General features: G+C 43.4%; 1 protein-coding gene across 1 annotated transcript; it reads left to right on the top strand.

Annotated features, from left to right (window-relative positions):
* The first annotated feature begins 9,038 nt into the window (after positions 1-9,038).
* Positions 9,039-18,168, top strand: LOC126395680 (zinc finger and BTB domain-containing protein 7C). Its single transcript, XM_050053331.1, has 4 exons — positions 9,039-9,305; positions 15,441-16,190; positions 16,269-16,942; positions 17,403-18,168. Exons 2-4 carry the CDS (start codon positions 15,468-15,470, stop codon positions 18,016-18,018), a joined length of 2,013 nt encoding a protein of 670 aa, XP_049909288.1. The 5' UTR covers positions 9,039-9,305; positions 15,441-15,467; the 3' UTR covers positions 18,019-18,168.
* Positions 18,169-18,397: the final 229 nt, after the last annotated feature.

Genomic DNA, 18,397 nt, shown 5'->3' with positions numbered 1-18,397 from the left:
TCACTCTCATTGGGGGGGACAAAATCACATGTTCTAAAATATGACGTGGACGTGTCTCCTGCATCCCCCCTGAGATCTATAGCTATGGTACTAAAAGTCGTATACAGGCACACTCAAACACGCGAGGGGTAATGGTTGGGTCATTAAAAACTAGAAAAGAAAATGTAGTGACCTCAAAGCATATTCTCTCCAATTCTCGCCAATGTATAACTGCAAGGTAACAAAACTGAATGAAAAGCTGCATTTTCCTTGAAAAAAATAAAAAATACTTCAAAGCAGCATGTAAAGGACAAGCTTCAGTCTGAAACCTTCATCATCATTCATCATTAATGAAAAAAAAAACACACACAAGCAAAACCTATAGAGCTCTCTTCCTGTCACAGTGGCGGTTAGATGGGGATAAAGTCTAGTAGACACTACCACACCTACTCTCGTCACACACCCCAACTACAGCCCTCCGTCTGCCTCTATCTCTCTCAAGGATTAACTCAACTGAACCTGATCCTTGTACCAGGGCCTCTCTTACATCGGTGTGTTTAACAAACTTTGCCTGAGGCACATTTCATTCATGTTTGTACAGTCTTATCTATAGCGTGCTGTATGATATGATAAGCCAATATTCAGTGTAAAGGATCTGATCTTGTATTTCTACAAAAATGCATCCTGTAATGTAAAAGTGTGGGACAGTGCAGAAGTACTTGATTGAGAAACTTGAGATGTCCTGGATGAGTGTGTCGAGTGAATGAGGACGTGGCTTCGTAATTGCAAAGCAATGCAATGTGTTCATTATGAGACTGACAGAGTGAATGAGTCCACACGCCTTCTTCCCACCTGACAGCGTGTAGGCATGCCCGTGTAACAGCATTTACACGGGGACACACAATCTGATTTTAACCTCCCATGACACAGATGTCATCTTGTCACAGTTGTCTTTCAAACCCGGCTCATGCAGCTAAGACAGATTGTTATCTCTGCCAATGACATCTAATCAGCTACCCTCAAATACCCCCAGAGTTCAAGTTAACGCACGCATGTGAGTTTGTATGTACACAATAGCTGTGTAGCTGTTTGTGTGTGCATGTGTGCGTGTCCGCCCTCCTCCGTAGGATCGAGGTCCAGGTTTTGTTGTGTGTGTGGAGTTGGGCTGGGTGAGTAAGCCGCCCCTCACAGATGAATAGAGGATGGGAGGAGGCTTGAAGAGGCTGCCGTGGGTGGGAGGCCCGAGCCCTGCCAAAAAAGCTCCTTCTGTGGGATTTGTGTACTTTTGCGTTCCTCACGAAACACAGCGCCTGGCTCAAACGACAAAGCAGCCAGGGAGGCAGGCACTCGCACTCCCAGAGGTCGGCTCGATCGCACCCTCTCCGCTTTTCAAGCTATATTCTTTCTTTCCGTTTACAATTTCTCCATTTCCACCATTCTCCTCTTTTTTTGTCTCCTTCTGTCCCTGCTGCTGATTTCATCACTTGTCAGTATTTTTCTTTAGTAAAATGATTGATCATAATCAAATACTAACAGCTACATCGCCTGGGAGCACTTTTGCGCCCCAAACTAACTTTGTGGCAGGTTATCAGAAACTGCAGCATAAAATTTGTTTATATTATTCTTAATTTGCATACAAATCCCTGAAAGAATTATTTATTTGCATTAGTATATAACTGTGGTTTTGAGGTTGTTGTTTTTTTTTATTTTAAAGTCTTACTTAACTGCAGAGCTGGCCCTAACCATTAAGCCGTATAAGCCCCCTGGCCTCTAGGGGCCCCCTGGAAAATATACTTTTTTAATGAACAAAAGACAATAATGAAATAAATGTTGAACTTCCTAAACAAAACAATTAGCTGAGAGACAGATGAAATAGACAGTAGGTAGGCTAAGTAACTTCCTGTCCCCTACAAAACAAGCGCTGCCATGATTCTGTAGTAAAAATAAATAAATAAATAAATAAAATGCAATAGTATTATATAGTATAAGTTAGGCAGGAAAGTCAACACAAACAATAGCCTCACACGCTATTTGACAGTTTGCAAGCACTGCAGCACATGATTTCATATGTGTAATTTGTATGTATCATGTGAACTGGCAACATGTTACCATGAGGGGAACCCCAAAACCAAATCCTGCTTAGGGTCCCTAAAAGTCCTGGGCCGTACCTAATTAACTGCAACATGACAGCAGCTGTTGAGGCACATTCACTTTTAACTTTTCATTTATTTATGTCATGAATTCCTTTCAACACTAGAGCACTGATGGCATTATCTTCACTAAACCACAATGGAAATGTTTCTTGTGGAGGTTTTTGAATCACCCAGCAGGGTCAAAGTCATCAGAGAAATATTTGTCATACTTCTCAACATCTGAAATGTCAGTGGTGGCCACGGTTAGTATTGTGCTTGTGCAATGAAGCATTTTACATACAAATTGTGGGTGTTTCCTGAATGTTACCTAGATAATAGAAAATAGGGCCCTGTAACCACTGGCAACCCACCTAGCCTCTGCCGAGTGACAAGTGCAAAGAGACATGATTCTCAGGCTTGGCAATAGAGTAAAATTATCACCTGGTAAATTAGAAAATTAAAGCCCTACTTTGTATAAACAGATCTGCAGGAAACAGAGTCGAATGTCATTCAGCATCAGGGTGTTGGATGAAGAAAAGAAGAAAGGATAAAAAAAAAAAAAGAGCACGATTTCATAATGTCTAAAAGAAAGATCTGGGTTGAATAAGTGGGTCCACCCACCTGTGTGTGAGAGGCAGCGAGAGAGAAAGCGGGGCTGGATGGCAGTTTTAGAGACATGAGTGTGTGGGTTAGGCTAGCTGGCCTGCTTATGCTATCTAATCACTGGGAGAGAAAGGAGAGCAGCATGCCTTGATCCACCCACCCACCCCAGACAAACAGCAGTTAGCCTGCTAAGTACTATATGTGGTCGCCTGCAGCTCTGGGCCGTACATGGGGGAACAGAGATAAAATGTGACAGACTCTGCAGGTAACAGACATTCAGCACAATTATGTCTCATTCTGTGCTGGGGAGAAAGAGAGATGTGTCAATCTGGAAGCTACTACGGGTCACGACTGCATGTGAGAGAGTGTGTGTGAGTGTGAGGCACACTTGGTGTGTGTCACTGGTGAGCAAGTTGGCCATACTCCAGCAGGTTTCAGGTAAAACTAATGAGAGTTCATTGGCTGATTTTTTAAACCAAATTAGCCAAATTTGTTTTAACCTAAGGCTAACTTTTGGAAAAAAAGTAATAGATTCACTCATGAAACTCCAGTCAGGTAACAAAAACATTCATGTATGTCAAAATATTCTTTGTGTTGGATTTTTAGCAGCCTTATTAGCATGAATTATGTTACTGCTCTGTTGATTTCACAGCTCCTCTTTTGTCATTTGGGTCAGATACAGATTAGTTACCTGTGTGATACCTGAGTGGGTGGGATAAGATTGGGTCCAAAAATAGCTGACCTACGCATCACACTTGTGTTTCTGTGAGTGTGCATGTAGTCGAATGTGGTCCGCAGACCTTGTGCATGTGTGTGCGAATGTATGTATGTGTGTGTCATGACAGGCATCTGTCTCCCCTGCCCTGCAGCCTGACTGGTTTTAATTAGGAGGTGCCAGAGTGCCCGAGGGCTCTCCTGCTGACACACACACACATACACATGCGCGCACACACACAAACACGCATACACACACACACACTACCTGAGGGCAGACAGAGGCTGTCCCGCCAAGGCTGGCCTCCTTCTCGTTATCACCATAAGGAGTTGTCCTCATTCACCCCACGACCCTCCCAACACGCAGACACAAATATTCACACCAAGCAAATCAAATGAACACAGCACAATACTGGAATACATTCAGAGGCAGCAACGTGGAAGTGGTGGTTGGGAGCTTTGACTCCTTGTACATTTAGTTTGCAGTTTTTTGGATCCAGAATAAATTACCATATAATAAAAGTGGCCTTAAACATAAAGAATAATTATATTTGCCTTCGACAAACATCGCCACAGACATTCAAGTTATCCTCACACACAGCAGTGAGTTCATACAACGCCACCTGTGAAACACAGCGACTCTGCCTACTTCAGTACTCTCAGCTCTAAATATGCAGCTTGTGTACTTTACCTCCCTTCTGGCAAAGCTTCCGATACTGATTAGGATGTTTGAAAAGAAGACAAAACAAGAGAAAGTTAAAGAACGAACAGACAGGTCAGCAGAAAGGAAACGCCCTCACCTCACTCATCCGAATGGCATGCTCCAAGGTGAGTTCTAATGACCTGACAGATAGGTGTGTGTCTCTCTGATTGAGCGAGGCAGAGAGTACAGTAGGTTTGCGCACACGCCTGTCTCCCTTTGTGTTTAAGCAACACTGCGTCTGTGTGTGTCTGTCTCCGTCCTTGGACTGGAGACAGTGGGTGTAGAACTGGGAGGCTGCTGCGATGCTCTATCTCTGGACTGTGGGGGGATGATTGCCTCCCTTTCCTGCTCCTCTCCCACACCAGGCCACACCTGGCCTCCGACACACCAGGGTAAAGGGCACGAGTCGGGATCTCTACAGTTATTAATCCAGGGAAGGTCTGATAAGTACTTCCCTGCACCCTTTTTCCACGGTATTTTCTACACACTGCCACATAATTTTAAACCTGTTGTGAACTTTTCTCTCCAGTTCTTTTTTTCATTCTGAACACAACTACTTCTGCCATTTTTGATGTGTACAAATGACTGAAACAATATGAATGCCGTCCAAGAGAGACTGTGAGAAAATGTGGGCCGTTATCCCAACAAGTCCTCCAAATTCAACAACAAAATACTCAATTTGTTCATGAAGCCACTGTTGAAAAATAAATCTATTTTATAAAGTGACAATGCTGGTTGAAGGCATACTATGCAGGATTTTCCTAAAAAAAAAAAAAAAAGAAGGAATAGACAAATACAGAAGTAATCCCTCTCAATCATCATTTATGACTGACTAGAAGTATGTGGCGGTGTATTTATCTGCAGATACTCTACCCTCTGCCTGCATTTTCGGGTGATATCGGGACTTTGCTATGTAGTAGCAGCATGCATCCAAAAGGAAGCTACAAAAATCACAGACTTAGCGCTGAAAAAAGCAAATATAGTAAAACAAAATGCCAGGCGGACAAAGCTAGTTCCGAAACGTGAATAAGTCCGGGGGTGGCTTTCACCTTTACTTTTGCTGGCAAGCACTGAAGGAGAGTAGGGGGATGACGATCGGCACAGAGTTGGTCTGTTATGTGTTGGACCGATAGGTGCGGGTGTTTACATTAATTAGCTTGCTTAAGTGTTATTTTTACCATTACACGAATGCTATGTTTCTACAATACTAGCCTGCAGTGTACGTACAAACAGCGGAGGGAGTCTGAATATTATGTTAACAAGCAGTAAGCAACAATTCCTGCATAGTATACATTTAAGGTTTGGTTAAGTTAAGCCACAAAAATTATGTGGTTGAGGTTAAACACAACGCTTAGGTCCCTAAATACAACACCTGTGTGAATGCGCTAATTTTGGCCTCTTTACTAGTGAGATGCAATGATGCACCACCACAAAATGTTATCTGTCTCTGCCCAAGCAGCGCTCAAACATCTTTCCAAATTAGTCTGCGCCAAGTTTGAAAGAAAGACTGAATAAGTAGGAGATATACAAAACAATGTAATCACCATAACATTTATACAGGCCTCCATGCTGCTTTCCACTGTTTGCTAACCTGTTTTCAGGCCTATCCACAATGTCAAATGTGACACACCAGTAAAAAAATAAACAGAAAGGTATGCTCATCTGCTGCAGAACCGTGTACATGGCACTAGTCTGCTGGCAATGGGAAAGGAGTCTACCACCTATTTTTAGTGAGTTCTCCTGTATTTAAAAAACCCACGAACTTGTGCGAATTTTGGTGGTAAAGGGATAGTACTGTCTGTTTAAAACATCTGCCTATCATTTGAAAGACCCATCTATCAACTTCGACCTACTTACGCAGACTTTGTCACTCCATAGGAAGTCACCTGACTCCAACCTTTTCTGCCGACAGACGAGAGTCATAACTACTACAACCACAAAAGGGATTTGTCTCTTGAATGAAGACATATGTCTCTTTGGGGAACTTTCTGCAACAACTCGTTTCTGGTGTTTCTTTTGGGAGAAAAGTGTAGAATATATCTGGACTATATTGTTTATTAAAGTAAAAATAGAGCTTTTTTTTTGCTTTAACTTATCAGTGTGACCTGTTGATTGCACATTGCAATAGCTTTAGAAGTATTAAGTGATCAGTATTCAGGGCTGGTAGGTCTGAGATATTCTAACGAGTTCTTAGTTTTCTGAGAGAGATCTTGCTGTGTTCGTGATATTGATATATACAGCATCAAAGTCTCCATGATATCAACTTTATGTAACGATGCTTCACACCCCATCCCCCCTCCAAAGTGCCAATCTGGTTCCCTAGTACGTGTATCCTGCTGGGCGCAGCAGGCGGCAGTAAACAGGTACGTGGAGACGCCAGACAGAAAGACAGACACACAAAACAGATGACTCTTACTCAGCCCCTTGAATCCTTGTGTTTTGTGACTGTTAGCACTCAGACTGAGCGACACGACTCACCACATCTTGGTGTGGCCTGACACTCGCGAAGGACGGAGGGGTGGAAAGGAATTAGTATTTAGCTTGATAGTTATACTACAGAAATATAAAACACTGAAGCACCATATACATTTTCTTGCTTGTTAGACAATAATATGATTGAACTGTTGCAATCATAATTACCATGTAAATCTGCCTTTCAGCCATGCCATATAGTGTGCACATTGCACTTGGGCTGAAAACACCTATGAATTTACACCCCAAAACAAGCTGCAGAGCAAATCAGTGCATTTTACACATTGCATGTCTGCACCATTAGATCATGGCCTATCGCAGTTTGCAGTACCACATCCTGCAGCTTTACAGAGTTCAGAACAAAACATCCACACAGGTACCACTTACAGCGCTCTGCTATGACGGCAGCAGCGTGTTTAGAATAGATAGCCGATCTTATGAGATGGCAAATGTTGTTTTTCTGGCCGTCTGGCTGGCCTGCTAGCAGTTAGTGGCTAACCCCGTTTATATATACTAGATGCCAATGTGAGTTGGCCTCCGCTCTCACCCTGCACAAAACAGTGTAAACCACCAGGGCATGGGCTGTGGTTTGCTTTAGTCCATGTTTTCCCCAAAGGGGAAGTGGGCATAGCAGTCTGATGTACACTCTGATGTCTACTTGTTTGTGGAGGTTAACTCAACACAATTCTGCTTTCACAGTCTGATTGTCGGTTATGATTTATGGATGGTTAGAAATATTTCAGTAGATTTGAAGGTCCAGTAACCACTAAGATAACAATGGATGACTACATATACTACCTTCATGAATGAAATAAAAACCTGCTTGGATTTGTTCTTAGTTGTATGTTTGACTTTTTAATTTAGATTTATCATCTGTACCACTGTTTTGTTTTTAGGCCTGCTTAGGAAAACAATCCGTCCTCTTTCAGAGAAAACTATACCACTCAGGCGGGAAAGCCTTCCTGCTGTAAGCAAAGTTAATTGAAAAAAATTAAGTATTACAAAAGGCGTGGTTTAATGATGTCATACAGGAAGGCTGTTTCAGATCCTGTGAATGTGCTATGTCATAACATTTGGCCTGTGTGTGAAAGCAGAGGAAACACTCTTTCTCCCTTTTTCTTTCTCTCTTTCTGTTTCTTGCTGTGTCATAAACACACACAGACACACAGACACACAGACACACACACACTCACACTGACACAACCTAAGGAAGCAGTACTGTAATCTCTGTGCCGTTACCTTTTGTTGCAAAAAAATTGTCACAGCAAACTCTCCACATTTTCTAAACGTTAAATATCTCCACAAACTCCTGCTTAACAGGTGTCCTCTTCTATACAGAAGTCTACACAGAGTAACTTATTTCTACGCCTTTCTGCATAAACTTCCTCCTCCTCCTCCAGACAGAGGTGGTGGCGTGCTCACCAACTGTTACCCTGCCTCGGCGGCTTTCTGACTCAAAACAGGACTCTAACGTTGGCCTTCTGCTCTCCTCAACCTGGTTTTTGAAGCCTTGGTTAAAAAAAAAAAAAAAACGTTCAACAAAAAGGAAAATAGGTCTGCACAGTCAGTCGCTTGTGGTATTTCTCAGCGTTTGTGGTTCATTTCTGTTTCAAATATCGTCAGCTTTTAAGCAATATTTCCTTTCAAATTAACACCATTGACTGAATCAGCCAGTTTTATGGGGTTCTGAGTGTGCCACACGCCAAAGTGTGCTTTCAGTAATTAGTCTGTTGCGACTGAGCGTTTATGGGGGATTCACTTGCCTGGCATGCACCCGTCGCCTGTCTTTAACCCTGCATTGTCGAAGCATGTGAAGAGAGGTCTCAAAGAGCTTGTTAAATGTTAGTTTGATTATAGAATTTAAAAGAGAGAATAGCAGGACTCCATTTTAAACAGGTGTAAAACTGAAACTAACCAGCTTTAAGATGTGTTTCTACTTCTGTGTGACTACTTTTAGTCCTGTCCATCTCTTCATCTCAACTTGAGACTAACCAACAGAGGTGCACAAATAGTTTTCCAACTTTTCCCTCTTTTTCTCCTTTCCTTTTTTACCCTCCCTCAGTCTCCCCAAACAACCCCTTCAAGTTTCTTTGCCCCGGTCCCTTTATACCAAAAATCCACTCTAACACAACTAAAAATTCATTTTGTCTGACCTAAATCAGAGGGTGTCTGCGCCATGGGCTTATTACACAGTGCGCTTAAACTTGTGTTGTGGAGGAGGATGGGGTATTATTATCTTCCAGCTACCCACCCTGCTATAAAAACTAGTGGTGCGACATCTCCACAGCGCAGTGCTGCTGCCCTCCCTCCCTTCCTCTCACTCTCTCACTCGTCCTACATGAGCCACACACAACAGTGCGCCTGACTCTTAACTCCACACTAGCCACTCTGCTACACAGACAGACCCAAGAATCACACTCTGCTCTCCTCTGTTGCGCTGCTTTTGCTTCTCTCCATTGGATATTCCTCCTCGGGTGTTTTTTATTTATTTATTTTTGTGAATGGGCATCCGTGGCCGGTGTAAGGAGCTTGTGAATGGGCTGACTTTGCATGGCTGACTGATTGACAGACTGGCAAAGAGAGAGGCAGCTGTGTTTCAATTAGAAAGGGCAATGCTGAGAGGTCAAGCGAGGAGCAACAGAGCCTCTTAGTAGTCTGGAAATACAAAGACACGTGAGGGGAATCAAGAAACTGAAGGCACGGTAGGTGACGGGTGCTGAAAGCTGTGGAATGCTGGGGAACGTATCAAGACATGTGTGAATTTATGTGGAAGCCAGAGTTTTGGAGTATGCACATGGGTGTGTGTCTGTGCGTATATGACCATGATAATTTGTCACATTGTTTCAGAGTGTGCATGTGTGTGAACAAGCTTGCACTTGTTATATTACAGCGAGCAGACACGTGCAGCACTTACTGTAGAGTCCCTATTTAAAGAGTGTTTATGTAAGTGTTGTAGCCTACTGCACTAGATCATAAAGGCCTGACAAGGTGCAAACAGGTCAATAAAGTCACTTAATGACTCATGTAATTATTTAGGCTGCAGTGTAAATATTGTGCCGTAAAATTCTGGAAATAGCACGAGCGTTTATAGCATCACAGCACGTCTTGGAAATGTCAAACATAGTAGTTTAAGTGGGCTTAAGTATGTGTTTTGTCTCCAACAGTAATTACACATTGCTCTTTCAGATATTCCATATCTACGCGACAATCGCCTTTAAATCCAAAAAAAACACTCAGGTAATTCATAAAGATAAAGGGAATGTTTGTGAGAGGAGACAAAATAAAAACATGTTATGGATTTGAGGCTGAGCTGTAAATTACTGTTTACAACAGGTTTGTTGTCAGCCAGCTTATAGACCTCTTACCTCATGTCGTTACAAAATGCCTTGACCAGTATTACCATTAAAACTGTTTACCAGTTGTTGTCTTTCATTCACGTATTAAGATTTGTTAGTATTTTTTAAATTCCTAATTGAAACATTAAAACAATTGTCATAAATCCAGGATCCAAACAGATGTATGTCGGAGATAAAACACATAAAATCCATCTGCATATAAAAATGTAAAATAAGGGTGCACTTCACGTTGTACTGTGTCTGATAATGGAGCATTTATCAAGTCACTTTCAAAGAGTAACTGTAGTTAAACACCTACTCAGCAGGCTCACAAACTGTGACAGGAAATTCATTAGAGATCAATGTCACACCAATTACAGGTTTGCTTAATCACATATTGTAACTCTGGTTATATCTCATTAGCTACAGTCAATTTTTAACCTACACCTGCCGGTGTGTAATACAGGCTTTTAACTTTTGTTCAATAATTGTTACCACATTATGATAATGCGTGAACCCCATTTTTTAACGGCAGAAAAATATAAATTAAGGCCACATTTTCAACCTAGGCTAAATTATAAAACTTAAATAATATCCCTGCTTCCAAAAATAGATTTTATTTATTTCATATCATACCATTCTCACTTGTAGTACTGAGTACAACCTTCCTCTGTCCATTTGGGGTCTTTACCCAGATCGAACCAGACGTAAAGAAGTACAAGGTGATAGAATAAAAAATAATCTGTCTATTAGATGACAAATAGTCTAGAAGCAACATTTTTAATCACTGAACCGATTTCCAGCAGCAAACAATAAACTTTTGTTTACTTTAGGGGTGAGAGCGATAATGGTGTGTAGCTGTGGGCCCCCCTGAAGGCTCCAGAGATGATACTTAGTGCAAACTGGCTCTTTAAGGAGCCGAGCAAGATAAATTGGCCTCCAGATCTCTGCAGACCAGATTTAGTATTTTCTTACTATATATTTCATTATATTATAACTTCTAATAAATGTTAATTAAGTATCAGTTAAATGTATAAATTGCTGATTATTTGCTTAAGTAATTGTCGTGAAATTAAATATAATGAATTTATTGGTGCACCTGTTTTAACAAGAATCTCTGTTGTGTAAAGTGACATATATGTTGCCGGTTTTGGGGAAATTTGCTGAACTCACAAGCCGATTGTTTTTTACAAAATGCAAATAATATTGAATATAAGTCAGCTTATACTTACATTAATAATATGTTTGGCAGCACATTCATTTTCCTCATTCCATTTTGTTTTATGACTGCGTAAATGTGCAATAAATGTGAACTAAACTTCATGTAAAAAAAGTTTCAAGCCTCAACTTTTTAGCAAAACTTGTGCGGTTAAATGCTCAACTATGGCCCTGACATTTCATCATTATTGTAAAGGTAAATACCCAACCCATTTAGTGTAACTGGCATTATATACAGTTCACCCACTCAACTTGACAGCAATTAAGACAGAATTTAAAACTCCCCCTATGCGACCTATAGGCTCCAGACAATCGTCATTTAAAACGCCAACCAGGGAAGTGTCTCCCCGAGAAACAGGTGCACTGGTGTTTTACTGGTGATAATGGACTAGCTTACACAGTAGGTCAAATGAATGTCTTCTCCTAATAAGGGGGTGAATTTTGGCTGTCAATACTATAAATTATTGGCCGTGCAATTGTCCGTCTGTGACAGTTGTTTAGCAGGTGTTTGCTATGGGCAGTTGGTGACAGGGGTAAACTTTGGCTGCCGGTGATTTAGCATGTGGGTCAGGTGGATGCAATGGCCTGACAGGGATAAACTAGGCTTTGGGTGTTGTAGCTTACAGGCCAAATGAGTGTCTGCCCGTGACAAGGGTTGAGATGGACATTAGCTGCTGATTTGTGGCCTGAGCGGTCAGGGCTGGGGACAAGTTAGCCGCTCTACTCTGGGCATAATGATGATACAGCTGCAACAGGGGCAGCAAGAGGAGGAGGAGAAGGAGAGGAGGAAGAGGAGAATGATTAGGAGGAGGAGGTGGTGGTGGTCAGAGCCCGGAAAGCAGATGAAGTTCTTGGGAGAAAGACGACGCTGAATGGAGGTGACACATAATTTGGGGTGGGAGTGCTGAGTTGAAAGTGTTAGTGACTAAGTGAGGCATGAGAGGAGACGTGGCCGGTACAGGCCGGCAGGAAAGAGAGACAGACAGAAAGGCAAGACCATTAGAGGTCAGTTTAATAATTTAGCTCATACTGAGTATGAATAGTTTTCACGCATGGAACTGAAATTCCTGTTAAGTAAATTAATTCAATGATGCATGTGTGATAAACAGAAATAGGTGATGACTGCGACAAAATATGACTTTCACTATTTATTTGTTCAAAAAATTGTGGCACCTCATAATGGCAGGTTGTTATAGGCTCACAGTCATTTACCGAGTCAGATTTGTCAATAAACAAAAAGTTGTCCTTCCATGACTTTGCTGGAAGAGTAAGATGGATGAAGCCAAATGACTTAAACAGTAATTATCAGAGCCCTTTCACAAGAAGTCCCCACCCTGGCTGCCCTGATGGGTGGAGGGGGGTGTGGGCGAGGGGAGGGGAGGGGGGGGGGGGGTGTAAAGGGTTAAGGCTGTTTGGCTGATGAAATGTGCTCTAGGACCTTGTGGTGGGAAAGCTGTGCCCTCCTCCCCTCCCTGTCTATGTGGCACATCCTCCTTAGATCCTCTCCACATTGTAATTAGGGGCCGGCCGCTAAGAGCTAGCGCTAGCTAGTGGCAGGCAAACAGTGGGAACAGAGGGGAGTGGTGCTCGCCGGGGCACCAGGCGAACAAACAGCAACAGCAGCACGTGTCTCATAGTTCCAGGAGTGGGTGGGATGGATCGAGAGCAAACGAATGACAGTGGGTTCGCCAAGCCCTCCCAGTCAGACTCTTTTCTCTCCCTCTTATCCACTCGGTGTTGTTCCAAGCTCTGCACTATTGTTTGCCTTGGCAGGCTGTTACAGGGAGGGGCCCCTCCGCTGGTGTTTGTGCAACCTGTTAGGGAACTTTTAGGGCCATCTGATCTCTCCCTTAACTCTCTCACTGGAGATTCTCTCACCTTCTCCTCATTACTTTTATGGATGTTGTATACATGGTGTGAAATATAATCGAAAAGGGATATCGCTCTGTCTTTGGAGAAGCAACATGAATCTGCACAACCGAATCAGTGAAAGAAGTTTGAACAGGGTGTGTGTTACCTAAGTTTATAACACAGGATTTGCACTACACTGTAGGGTTTGTATGAAATATAATATAGATCCATTTGCCTTTCTATTAAATATATCGTTCCATCAGCTGGCAACTTTCTCTGTCGCTCTTTTGTTCCAGTTTCCCCACAGGGGTAGTTTGAGGTAGCTCTGTGCAGTTGGTCTATCCTATACCATCACCCCCTCTATAGACATTTTAATTATGACCACACTGTATCAATGGCATGAACATAGCAACAGTTACCTAGCAACAAGATCGACAAGAATAAACTACATGTAAGATTGCTATCCAAGTTGTATACCTGCAGGTGAACTAAGGGATTTTCTGAAATTGTTTTTTTTCTGCTCCTCTGGTGTGATCCCCTGCAGCACAAAAAGCAAGACACTCTGTGTGCGTGTGTGTGTGTGTGCGTTGGTGTGTGTAAGTCTGTGTGGCTTCAGCCCTGGCCCATTTCGAGCCAGTCAACAATGCAGCTGTGGTGAGCGGGCCCGCTTCAAAGTATTTATCTACACATGCCTCCGGTGACCACCAAGTGTGGACGGCTAAGTTTAAGCTCTATTCATAGATGTGAATGAATGAGCACTCTGCCAGAGGAAGTTTTATTACTGTAACTGTAAACAACAGCCCAGTGAATCAACAGGTAGGAACTCAGGCAGCTGTGGAATGAGGGTTTTAAGAGAAGTGAGCAGAGATTTGCGTGTGCGTCGAAAACGACATTGAGCTTGTAGTCAGCGTGCTGTAAATCAAATGAGTTGTGGAGAGGACAGACTGCACAAGTAAGCATTTTGACAGGATACAGTATCTAGAGTACAATCTGACCTCTTTTGTCGTTCTCTTCTCTTCTCTTCTCACCACATCCCAATCACACACTGTATTGTTCGAATTAAGGTATCAGCTTGTCTCATACTTGTATCTGGTAGAGACAGACAAGAGGGATGGATGTTACACACATTATCACAGAAACTGTCACACACTCATCATCAAATGTCAAAAAAAATTATTTCAAGGAAAGTCAACTCTGTTGTTTAAAGCCTTATCAAAAATGATGGGCTTCCCTAACTCACTCCACACGTTCCTACAAGAGATCGTGATAGCACATTCAAGAATAAATATTACCCGATGTGATGTTTGCTCGAAATGAGACATGCTGTATTTACCACTTGTTGCCTTTGCTGCACAGATGGCAGTCAAACAAGCATGCCTACGGTGTATTTTAATAAAGCTAGACTGTCACTCATTGTTGTTAACAATATCAGCGCCGGTAAAGAGCTCCATCTATTTAGATATCATCACTTTGTGAAGGTCCTTCATCTAATGAATGGATCCTGTGTGTGTGCGGTCGCTGCTGTGGCACTCTTTAAATCAATGTTTTAAAATAATGAACCCTTTCGTTATTTGCTTTAACGGGAACTCGTCACCTGCCTGTTGGCACTTCCTCCTCAGGAGAATCACGACTGCTTCATCCCTGTGATAACTCAAATGTTTATGATACTGACTCTTCGTTTGCTGAGAACCAACTATGTGGATTTTTTTTTGAGAAATGTCATTCACTGCTTTGTGCCATTGTGAAAATTACTGTGACCAATCATCAAACGACAGGAAATCAGTGTTCAAAATAATCATTGTATTTTCAGATTTTTTAAATCGGCTGCACAGTATTTTTTATTCCTTTCCCAAATGGTGTTTCTACTTTGTAGTCTAAACCAAGATGGTGCCCTTGTGACATATCTCGTTAATTAGTTAGTTAAGCTTTATTTATTTAGGAAGTCTCACTGAGGTCAAAGTCTCTTTTACAAAAGAGACCAGAGAACCAATTATATAACATGAACCAACATTTATAAGCCTTATCATCATATATTATCTATATTGATGGTCATTTATTTCATTATAGCTCTGTTTTATCTTTTGTGTGATGAACAAATTTGCTTTTTTTGGATAAGAAAATAGAGCCGCAACTCTGGAAATGGGTTAAAAATCTTTTTTATCGTGTGGCAAACTGAATGGTTTTTTTTTCTAGACAGACTAAAGAGTCTTAAAGGATTCTTTAAATACCTTAAAAACTCTTGTAAATGTTGATTGACCTTTCAGGTTTTCAAAAGATAACCAGGGGTTTATGACACCACATGAGAGGCACAACACTAAATACAAGTCTATTGGTTAAGAGAATGAGGATTAATGGAGGTTTTTTGGGAGAAAAATGTTTGACCTTCCTATTCAAGTGTCACTAAACAGTTCACTGTTACTGTCTTCTATCCAGATAAGCATCAGAAACAGAGAAAGGAGAATGGTTCATCACAGAGAAGAGGACCTGATCGGGATCCCCTTCCCGAATCACAGCAGTGATGTCCTCTGCAGCCTCAATGAGCAGCGTCGTGACGGGCTGCTCTGCGATGTCATCCTCATCGTCCGCGACCAGGAGTACCGCACCCACCGCTCCGTTCTGGCAGCCTGCAGCCAGTACTTTAAGAAGCTCTTCACAGTGGCGACCGGTGATGGTGGGGATCATCACCACGCGGCGGCTGTGTACGAAATCGACTTTGTGGCTCCAGAGTCTCTCACAGCCATCCTGGAGTTCGCCTACACCTCAACTCTGACTGTGACGGCGTCCAACGTTAAAGAGATCCTGAATGCAGCTCAGATGCTGGAGATTCCCTGTATCATCAACGTTTGCCTGGAGATAATGGACAGCGGGGGTGGAGGCGGCGGAGGCGGAGAAGGGAGAGGGGAGGAGGGAGAAGAGGAAGAGGAGGATGCGGAGGAAGATGAGGAGGAGGAAGAGGAGGAGGAGGATGAGGAGGAGGACGAGGGGTCAAGGAAGGATGAGCAGGACGACGAGGAGGACAATGTCAGCGAGAGGTCGCTGCAGTCATCAGAGAGCAGGGGGGTGCAGACGCCTCCGGGGACGGAGGACTCGCCGCCTCCCAGCACCTCCACGTACCACCAGCAATTTGACCTGCACAGAGAGTCGTCACAGTCACAGTCTCCTGACACCATGAGAGGAAAACAGGTAGGTGATTGGATCTTATATTTTCATAGCAAAAAATTAAAAAGTTCAAAAGGCTGATGATGCTGTCTTGTGTTGCAGGAGAGTATGGAGAGTCGGGCTTTGAAGGATTTCTCCATTGAGTCTCTCCTTCAGGAGGGGCTCTACCCCCGCATGTCAACACTGGACAGGAGGGCCAATTTCTCTCCTCTCCTCCCAGGCTTCTACCCCTCCATGTGGGCCGCCGACTTCCCGTCCTTCCCCAAGCAGCTCCTGGACCCCAGCCACCACCAGCATCCCCACGCAGCAGCCTCACCACAAACCAGGCTCCCCCATGGCTTCCCCACCTCTGCGCCGCTCGAGGCCTCCAGGCCCCTCGACCTAGCTGTGAAAAGAGAGATCATAAAGGAGGAGATGAAAGAGGAAATCCCGCTCAGTCTGCTCCACGGCAACTTCCTGAAGGAGTTTGTCAACTCGGGCCTCAGCAGCACCATGAACACTGGGTCAGTGCCGTCAGAAGGTCACGCTCTGGGTCCGATAAAAGATGAAGCCGACTTCCGGTCGTACCTGAGCTTCCTAAGCTCTGCGTCCCACCTGGGGGCGCTGTTCCCTCCCTGGCAGCTGGAGGAGGAGAGGAAGATGAAGCCCAAAGCATCGCAGCAGTGTCCAATCTGCAACAAGGTCATCCAAGGAGCTGGGAAACTTCCACGACACATGAGGACACACACGGGGGAGAAACCATACATGTGCACTATCTGTGAAGTCCGATTCACCAGGTTTGTGAAGCAGCACTTTTTAGCACCTCATCATTACTTCTTATTTATAAGCCACACAGAGAACTTGAGATCTTCCTCTTCCTGTGCGTTTTGACTTCAAAGCACCAGGTTATGTAAAACACCAGGGTAAACGGAAAAGTACCCCATGCTCTTTTGACTGAGGTTAATCTGTTTTTACCAAATCTGAATATCAAAGAGCTTTAAGTGGAAAGCCCCCTCCGCTCATTTCCTTGCATTAGTGATATCTCACTTACCAACATCCTCCTGCTTTAGCATATTTTCCACCTGTATTTTAGAGCAGAACTTTACTGTTGTCAGTGAAGACAAATCTTCTTTAATGGCTTTTAAACTCACTTGTAACAAGATCTAAAAGGGCAGAGATGCAGTGTTGTAATTTATGTGTTAACCTTTCCACCCACGACACTCCTCATGAAAACATGTGGTTTTGTTCTTTTCTCAGACAAGACAAACTGAAGATACACATGAGGAAGCACACAGGTGAGCGCCCCTACATCTGTCTCCACTGCAACTCCAAGTTCGTCCACAACTATGACCTGAAGAACCACCTGCGTATCCACACGGGCGTCCGACCCTACCAGTGCGAGCACTGCTACAAAAGTTTCACACGGTCTGACCACCTACATCGACACATCAAGAGGCAGAGCTGCCGCATCTCCCGCCCTCGGCGAGGACGGAAGCCAGCTGCTTGGCGGTCCACACCAGCCAGCAACTTCCTGTGCCCCCCTACTGCTGCCGCTAACCGGTTTGAGGAGAACGGGTTAAGCCCTGCATACCAGGGAGTCAAGAGTCACGGACTTGGAGAGATGCTCGGCAACAGGGGTCTAGGATTTAAGAGCGGGGACGGTGCGGGAAGGGAGAGCAGGGAGGAACGGCGAGCAGAGGGGAAGCATGTTGCAGAGGAGGAGAAGGCGGGAGCAGGGAGGCAGAGGGGAGTGTTTGCCTTTGCTCTGGCTGGAGAAGAAGTGCTTACCCACTCTCCATTTTATGCTGCGACCTCTGACCCCTGGACCATGAGACTGGAGCGTGCTCCACCCATCCCTGAGCCAGCCAAATGAACCGTGGTCTGTAGAAGTAAAATTAAAAAAAAGGACAAGGAAGAAAGTCTCTTTAATCTCTGTGTCTGTTCTGCTCCAGGAAGCTAAAGCACCTTTTTAAAAAGTGAAAGCGAGATCAATGAACCTTTTGAAGCCTGCTGATGTGGCAGTACTAAAAACAGACTCTTTTTTTTTGGGGGGGGGGGGGGGGGGGCACAGTCTAATTAAATAATTTCACAGATGTCATGTTGAATAATTGTTTACAAATATTTTGATAGCATTTAACAAGAGGCAAACAGTTTGACACTGCTAATGAGGAAACATATCGGAATGCTGTTATATATATTATTTGCATTATTTATCTACAAGGTTGTCTAAAATGCTTTTAATTCAAAAACTA

This window comes from Epinephelus moara, chromosome 9 (genome assembly GCF_006386435.1).
Source record: "Epinephelus moara isolate mb chromosome 9, YSFRI_EMoa_1.0, whole genome shotgun sequence".
In the NCBI taxonomy this organism is placed as follows: domain Eukaryota; kingdom Metazoa; phylum Chordata; class Actinopteri; order Perciformes; family Serranidae; genus Epinephelus; species Epinephelus moara.
Note: the sequence above shows the minus strand (reverse complement) of the source record. Positions and strands in the feature narration are given on the sequence as shown.